This window comes from Euleptes europaea, chromosome 6 (genome assembly GCF_029931775.1).
Source record: "Euleptes europaea isolate rEulEur1 chromosome 6, rEulEur1.hap1, whole genome shotgun sequence".
NCBI classification, from domain to species: Eukaryota; Metazoa; Chordata; class Lepidosauria; order Squamata; family Sphaerodactylidae; genus Euleptes; species Euleptes europaea.
Window position 1 is genome coordinate 92,827,953 of NC_079317.1, and position 8,921 is coordinate 92,836,873.

Sequence of the window (8,921 nt, forward strand, 5' to 3'; positions counted from 1 at the left end):
TCATGGACACCTCCCAAGGTCCAAGTAAGCAGAACAGTCCAGCCTTAAATCCACAGACTGAGATAGTAGCCCACCAAGACCCGACAGCTGGAATGTTTGAATAAACAAAGAGAGACAGATGAAACACAGAGATGCCATCTGGAGACCTCTATTTTGTTCTTAATATTCTTCTTAATACTCCTCTGTTGCTCCTTAATCTTTTTATTTGTTAATTCATTTTTAGGCATGCTCTGATGATGAAAGAACAGCATGTGAATGACCTTCATCTTATTTCAAAACCTCAGCCCCCTTTAATGTTCTTAGGCTGGGTAGCTCCTTACTCAAAACATGAATGGGGGTGGTCATGCTAGAGTGGTTATGCTTACTAGGATTACTCAGAAAATAAGCTTTGCGATGTCATCTCAGATTATCTGTAGATAGAATGACCCCCCTTTAAACCTCTTCAAAAATTTCTTGTCGGAGGAATGTCAAATAGCAAACAGGTCCGTTTCCCTGCTTGGCTCCAAACAGTTGCGCAAGAAAAGCAATAGGCTTGAAGTTAGGAAGGAAACCTTGCCCTTTTGAAAAGCATGGCCCAGTCTTGTTTTATGGCTTCCTTGGTGACTCACAAATGCTGGCGGCTCCTGCCCTCCCAGCAACCTAAATTTGGAGGCGTGCCACCATAGTTCAATTGGGTGGATGGTGGTAGTTTTTAAATAGCGGTGCCTGGCGAAGACCAAAGCCTTCACTAATTCATTCTCATTTTATATTGGCTGGCATCATAATCAGATCATATGTGTACTTCAGTTTGGTCACCTGTAGTACCGGGATATTGGTACTACCTTTTTATTTAGGCAGTAGCGCCTTGGAGCATGGACACTCTACCAGCTGTATACATCCTCACATGGAGAGGTAATGCTGCTTCAGCACAAAAACTTTTAGAATTGTTCTAAATGGCAAATGTAGTATTTCATTTGGAGATTAGAGTCAGCATTTGGGTGCTGTGTACCTAGTGTTGAGATTGGGTCTCAAAATCGGAGCAGCTTTATAATCTGTAACTTCTTGCATTAAGCTTCTCTGGAAACGTATGCCCTGTTTTCTAGTATGGAAAGAACGCTAAAAATATCCTTTTGTAGGACAGACTTACTGTTCCAGCGGTGAGGTGCCAAGGGACCTAAAGGGTGGTTTCTAGTGTAGTCAAAGAGTGTATGTCCATTGCTCTGTCAGCAATGCTGGTTCTGTGACCTTAAGGCAGTTCATGAGAGGGAGGGTATCTTGGCCATCTTCTGGGCATGGAGTAGGGGTCACTGGGTGTGTGGGGGAGGCAGTTGTGAATTTCCTGCATAGTGCAGGGGGTTGGACTAGATGACCTTGGTGGTCCCTTCCAACTCTATGATTCTGTGTGAACAAATGATGAGCACTATTACACAATAGTGAGATTGCTGTGATATAAATGGGGGACATAGTTGCTTAGAATAGCATGATGTCTTTGGCGGTTGTTCTTGTATAGAGTATTATTCCTTCGGCCACTGATAACAGCACTTTTCCACTGTGCAAGTAGCATTCCTTCCAATCATTGTTGACTGTGTGTATGCTCCATTGCTTCTGTCTGATAGTAATTATTTGAGGCCATGAGCTGAGGGGTTGCCATAAATTGGCTGGGACTTGACAGCAAAAAGAAAAAAGGGAGCAGGAAGGCCGTGGGGGAGATTCCACAAGTTCTTGAGTGAGCTGCTAAAATGTCTGGTATTAGGGTGCCATCTCTCGATCGCTGATGTTATTACACTAAACTTTTGCATCTTGTCTACCTTGATTGGCCCCATTAACATCTTGTTGCCAATCAAAGTTTGACAGCTTGAACATCTGTCTTATAATTGTGTGGTCGTACTTTATCAGACATTTTACACTTCCACCGTATGTTAGAAGCAAGGGAGAGAGCTCCCCCCGCTGCGTATGATTGAAGGTAGCATGAGGTGAATTGCAGTGATTAAACCTACATTGAGTTGCTGTTGAAATAAAAGATGGTTAATCTAAAGATGTTGCGTCTTATATAGATTATTCAGGAATAATAGTACTGTTCAGGGTGGGATTCATATAGATTCATTTGCAGTGGTACCTGGAATGAAAGATTAGGAATATATCAATTTGTTAATATTCAAGAAAGCAAAACAGTTACACATGAACACATGAAGCTGCCTTATACTGAATCAGACCCTTGACCCATCATAGTCAGTATTGTCTACTCAGACCGGCAGCGGCTCTCCAGGATCTCAGGCAGAGAGGTCTTTCCCATCACCTCCTTGCCTAGTCCCTTTAACTGGAGATGCCGAGGATTGAACCTGGGACCTTCTGCATGCCAAGCAGATGCTGTACCCCTGCAGAAGCCACTAGTTTGTATTTCAATCATGCAGTGGTTCCCATAGGTTTACGTAGCCTCAGAATTGGTGTCTGTTTTGCCATACATGAACTATTCAAACCTACAATAAAATCTTTTACGACCAGTGATCTGCAAAAAGCTGGGCTTTCAGTCGTGATAATACCAACTGTGGCTACCAGCAGCGTTTCGTGATGCGGAAGGTGGGCTGCCCTCTTCAGAGGAGATGCCTCGTGAAAGAGGCAGACAACAGCCAAGGTTGACAATGGGGTATCTCGGCTGCTGCCAGGCCACTCAGATAGCTGCTGCCTGGAGCTGCTGTTGGCAGGATTCCTTGGACAGCGCCATTCAAATACCTTTTGCGGTTTTCACGATATGTGGCCTCTGCCGCTGCAGCATCCCTAACAGAGGCTGTGTGTGTGTAAAGTGCCGTCAAGTCGCAGCCGACTTATGGCGACCCCTTTTGGGGTTTTCATGGCAAGAGACTAACAGAGGTGGCTTGCCAGTGCCTTCCTCTTCACAGCAACCCTGGACTTCCTTGGTGGTCTCCCATCCAAATACTAACCAGGGCTGACCCTGCTTAGCTTCTGAGATCTGACGAGATCAGGCTAGCCTGGGCCATCCAGGTCAGGGCCTGATAGAGGCTGCCGCTCACCAATTGCAATTTGACAATGAAACAATTGCAGCATCCTACCTTAGAATCTGGGGGATCGGAGCGGTGAGCTGAAGACCGCCTGTGATTCCTTGAACAGGCCTGAGCTGTGCGGAAACAAAGATCAAAATTTCACGGCGGTCCATTTTCTCCACAGACAATACTACTGGTATGATGAGCGGGGAAAGAAGATAAAGTGCACCGCCCCTCAGTATGTGGATTTTGTCATGAGTTCGGTGCAGAAGCTAGTGACAGATGAAGATGTCTTTCCTACAAAATATGGTACGTTTTTTTTTCCTTCGGGGGGTGGGGGGGAATTGTCTCATCTAACAAGTAAGGCTTTTTTTTTTTTTTTTTGGCCTTTGATAAAGCCAGCACGGACTGCTGGACTTGATGGCCTTAGTCTGGCCCAGCATAGCTTTTCTTATGTTCTTATGTTCGTGCCTATTCACTCCTAGATCAGAGGAGCATGCCTGTTCTATTAGGTGCTGTGGAACACAGGCAGGATGGTGCTGCTGCAGTCATCTTGTTTGGGGGCTTCCTAGAGGCAGCTAGTCGGCCACTGTGTGAACAGGCTGCTGGACTTGATGGACTTTGGTCTGATCCAGCAGGGCCTTTCTTATGTTCTTATGGTGTAGTAGTTAAGAGCGGTTGACTCTAATCTGGATTACCGGGTTGGTTTCCCCACTCCTACACATAAAGCCAGCTGGGTGACCTTGGGCCAGTAACAGTTCTCTTTGAGCTCTCTTAGCCCCACCTACCTCACAAGTTGTCTGTTGTGGGGAGAGGAAGGGAAGGATATTGTAAGCTGGTTTGATTCTCCTTCAAAGGTAGAGAAAGTCAGCATATAAAAGCCAACTCTTCTTCTCTTTCTCCTCCTCTTCCTCCTCCTCTTTCTACATTTTATATGTATATATTCTGCACTATTCAGAGGGGATATAATACAGAGTAGAACAAGTAAACTTCCATTTGTTTTGGATCTAAAGCCAGCCAATCATTATTTATTGCAAGCCTGTCATTCTGTGATGCGCCAGGATGATTATCTTTGGTCTAATCAGGCATTACTTTGTGGCTTGAAAGGGGAACTAGACAAATGTGTGGGGAAAAGTTCTGTCAACAGCTGTTAGAATGTCTGTGTTTAGAGACAGAGAGTACCTCTGAAAGCCAATTTGGAGGTGGGGTACAGTAAGGGGGGTGTTGCCTTCATGCCCAGCTTTACTGGCTTCCTAGAAGCATTTGCTTGGTCATGTGGGAAACCGATTAAGAGGGCTACATGGACCATTTTGCTCTTATCCACCAAGGCTCTTAAATGAAAGAGGAACAAGAGCTTCAATGAACTTGAAATTGTTATTCCATTAAGACCAGAAACAATTTTATTAAATTATCTTCCAGATAAACCAAAGATTATTCAAGTTATGTTTTTCCATATACGAACAGTTGCAAGAAAAAATCTTGTGAGATATTGGAAAAGCAAAATATTCCCTGATTTAAAGAATTGGCTTGATAAGGTTAAAGAAACCTATGCTTTAATTAAGCTGACATATTATAATAATGACAAAAATACAGAAGAATTGGACACTCGCTGGAATGTAACAATTTCAAAGATGGAAAAAACACTTCAATGTGTAAATCGCAGAGAGGGAGAGAAGTGACAATCATACAGATTTTAGATAAACAGATAGAGTAGTGCTTGGTTCACTATTGTGGATATTTTAGTTGTATTAGCAGCATGGTCTTAATTTCTTCTCAAGAATGTGTATTATGAGTATTTAGTAATGATATATTACCATTTTCTTTTGTTGTATTTCCGTTTTCTTCGTTGTTGTATTCTCATTTTCTCTTAATAGAATTAATTTTTTTAAAAAAAGGTTCCAATGAACATGACCACTCCCCCCCCCTCTCTCTCCTGGCAGGCAAAGAATTTCCCAACTCCTTTGAGTCCCTAGTGAAGAAGATCTGCAAATACCTGTTCCATGTGCTGGCCCACATCTATTCCTCACACTTCAAGGAAACGTTGGCACTGGAGCTACATGGACACTTGAACACACTCTACACACACTTCATCCTATTCATCAGGGAGTTCAACCTGGTGGACCCTAAAGAAACCACCATCATGGATGATCTCACAGAGGTCCTCTGCACCAGCAGTGGAAGCAGCAGCAACGGGAGCGGCAACGGCAGCAGCGGCAACGGCAGCAGTAGTGGCAGCAGCGCAGGAGCACAGAACCACGTGAAGGAGAGATGAGTCTTCCCATCAGGAGCAAAACTAATGCTAACATTTTTTAAAAAAAACAAAGAATACTCTATATTCTCTGTGTGTATGTGTATGTATATGTGCATATGTATATATATACAGACATACACAGCCATGACAGTTTAAGCAATTATGCTGCCACCACAGGACATGTAGACTTATGGGACTGTATGGAGCTTTTGTTAAATGCATCATCCTTGGCGAGAAGTTGCACCAGTTCTATTTTATTGTCTCCTGCTCCCCATTTTCTTTCTCTTCCCTGAGAGATGGATGATGAGTGCTGTTTTTAGAGAAGAACCACATTTTTGAGTTGGGCCACTGCTTTGGGTTTTTTTGTCTGCCCACTCTCTCCCCTCTCCCTTTTTTTTTGTTTGGTCTTGCGTGAAAGCCCCGTTTCTGTCTGTCTGTCTCTCTAGGATGGTGATACTGCCATTTTTAAGATGTTATAAGAGGTAACTTTTACTTATAAAGTGGCTCAAGATGCAGATGTTTTGATGGGTTGGGGAAGGCTTGGGATTTGTCTTTTGTTTTTACTCAAACTACCCTCTTTCCCTCCTCTCCCCCCCCTCTTCAGACCTTTTGCATCTAGCCCTTTAGTGGCTTATAATGGGAAGAAGTGTGTGTTTGGCTTAACTAGAGTAGCAATAAGGCTTCCAGCGTACTTAAAGGATGTGGTTCTCAGTCTACCTGGTCCCAACACGCGAACCTTGAAAAAGCATCCATAAACCTATTTTGCTTATTGCTCCTAGTTCCTCTGTCTGACCTCCTGGCTCCTCCTTTCCCAGACACAAGTTCAGGACAAAAACAGTGGGAAGCTTGGAGTCCAAAATCAGTGATAGAAGCGGCAGCCGTTTATTGTGTGTTGAGTAGGAGGAGCTGGAGATGGATGGAAGGGGCATGGCAGTCCATCACCAACCATGCTAGAGAGATGGCTGTTGGCATATAATCATACTGTTGGCTTCTTTTAGTTCATCTGTCCAATAATAATAAAAAAAATTCTATCAGGCATAAGCTTTGTTGTTCTGTCTGCAGTACTGCCATCATTAACTTAATGTTCTTACTCTGTGAGTGCATGAATGTCGAAATAATGCGATTTGGGAAACCCTTGACCCTGGTATGTAATTGGTTTTTTTTACAGATGATATTGTTAGCTAACTTTGAAAGCATGGCTAGAGTTCTCGGTACTATGCAGTCTAGCTAAAATAGTTTTGCATAGCTTCTTGGCATTTGGGGGGTAACTTTTAATATGGCACAAATGCCATATTAAAAGTTACCTCCACACTATTCGACCCACACTAATGGGTTAAGTAGTTTAAGAAATGCTTCTGGAGATCAGTTGCAGTTTTCATGCCCCAGTTATTTTAGGCAAATGCTGCAAGAATCAGTATCTCTGGTGTGTACTTAACTGCATTCAAAAGATGTCGAAATGGTTCCTTTTTATCCAAAAACATACTATAAAAATAGTGAGGACAAAACTGACCATTTAGATGAGGAACATTGGTAAAGGGACAAGATGTTTATGTTCTGGCCTGAGAATGTACAGGAACTTAGGTATTTTTCTGTGGAAGTATTTGTTCTTTTTAATTGTACTTTGTTTTGTTATGAACTGGAGAAGGGTACAGAACTCCCAAGGAAATGCCACCTTAAGGAAATGGGGACTCCTACATTAAAATAGAAAACACCACTGCTTGAGGAGTAGGTATACAGCTGTGTTTTCCTCATGTTACATTGCAAACAGTTTATATTTCAATGTCACACACACATTTTAAAGTAATGGAACATAGTTTATACATTAAACTAGGGGAAAGTATTACACTTTCATAGTTTTTTTTTTTAAATCCCATTATAATGTGTGTTCCTCACTTATTGAAATTTGAAAGCTCTTTCCTAAGTTTTATCCTAAAATGCTGCTTGCTTATAAAAGCCCTTCTTCGGAAGCACTGCCCACTTAATATGCATAAGGCATGTGTTTAGCTATACAAAGACGGCCACAGAAGCCACCTTAGGTTATCTTTAAATCAAATTATCCAGGAATGGCCCTGATCAGTCAAACCAGCATGGGTTGTCTTTCCTAATCAGTGTCTTTCTCAGAAGGGCTCGTGTTTTGGTAGCCAAAACCCCAGCATGTTAGCCTGCGTAATGGAATGAGAGCTTACTTCGGTGTGTTCCTCGGTCGAGCCCAGATTCAGAAGTAGCTGAAGGAGCAGTCGCACCTGTTCTGGCGAGTTCATAAGCTCTACACTACGAGTGTGCGCATTTTAAAGCATGTTCCAAGCAGGTGGTAGTCCGGGTGCTTGTACAGCAATCATTTTGATTACATTTTTTTCAGTGTTCTGTTCTATTCATGGTATTTTCCACAACACACACACACCTGGACATTCAATAAATCCTTGGAAACGGAGGAATTCTTATTGGAGGGAGGGGAGAGATGGTTTTGTATATCTCTCACACTTCACTTGACTTTGGGCGAAAACACATGGTCACTTTATCCTCCTTTAATCCCTGTTTTAGCCAGGATCGAACGCACATTAGGCAAAACGCATGTGTTAGATCCTGGCTGAAACAGGGATTAAAGGAGGATAAAGCGACCATGCATTTTCGCCCTTTGACTACAGCTTTGAAAGTGAATAACTCTGGGAATTGTGGGTATGCTGGAAGCTGAACTTTTGGGGCCCATTGTGTTGATGTGCAAAGATTTCAGCAGTTGGGCTTGCTTGCTCTCCATTGATATCTCTTTCCTTCCTTAGTTCATAAGATCGAAAATGATACAGCTTATTGCCTGATTAATTTCATGAAAACTGTGGTATTGAAACAATTTAATTCTTTGGTAAAGGATTGTGGGAATGCACTGCCCTCTATGGGTGAACAATTCTGCACATCTTTACACAAAAAATGGCAACCTTATGAAATTTGTGGAAGTCACTGAAGACAGTTGGATGGGCAGAGAGGTCAAAGCAGAATAATGTGAAGAACAGTGCCAAGGAAGCTGGTGGTTAATTATTTTTCAAAAAGGGGGGGGACTGCAGGTTCCAAAAAGAGGGATCTACTGGAACATGGAGCACAGATTTCTGCCGTTTCCTCCACGCTGCATAACCGTGTGCCATACTACACTTCACCATTTTCCATACGATGTGTGGAAAGAAGAATTCTGCTGTGGGTAACTTTGTTGGGCAGTTAATCGTTTTCAAATCATAATAATTTTATCAACATTCACAACTGTATAAAGTGTTTCTTAGACATATGACAGCAGTTCTAACTTACGAGAGAGCAGTTTTATGTGACTGATGATCGGGGTGGTAGAAGAAAGCACAGTGGGTCAGTGCTTGCTGTTCCCCGTGATCTTCAGCTGTGGCCGGAGAGGGGGGGGGTGACTCTTGCTTTCCCTTAAATAGGAATAGCTTCCACAGAGAGAGGGATAACTGAATGTTTTTCCCCTTCAGGGAACAGAAAAGTCAATTGCAAGCATTCTCCCTGTCTTTCTGAACACACTTGAGACCCCTCTGATCTAGATTCTATTTCTCCAAGACCACTCGGTGTGTATTCCTTCAGGTTGGCAAAAACAGGTGCAGTCCTTTCTGTGGGGCTGGTGGACATTGAAATTCAGATTTGCAAGACTTGAGACAAGGAAATGACACCTCTTGGCGGTATTCATGCAGATGGAG

At 42.8% G+C, this 8,921-nt stretch overlaps 1 protein-coding gene across 3 annotated transcripts in view; it reads left to right on the forward strand.

Moving 5' to 3' along the window:
* Positions 1–5,607, forward strand: part of MOB2 (MOB kinase activator 2) — a 154,821-nt gene extending 149,214 nt beyond the window's left edge. For all 3 annotated transcript variants that reach the window (XM_056850724.1, XM_056850723.1, XM_056850722.1), the window contains exons 4-5: positions 3,163–3,287; positions 4,919–5,607. In XM_056850724.1, the coding sequence (XP_056706702.1) occupies positions 3,163–3,287; positions 4,919–5,250 (457 nt within the window). In that variant the 3' untranslated portion in view covers positions 5,251–5,607. The remainder of the gene's footprint in view (positions 1–3,162; positions 3,288–4,918) is intronic.
* The last annotated feature ends 3,314 nt before the right edge of the window (positions 5,608–8,921 follow it).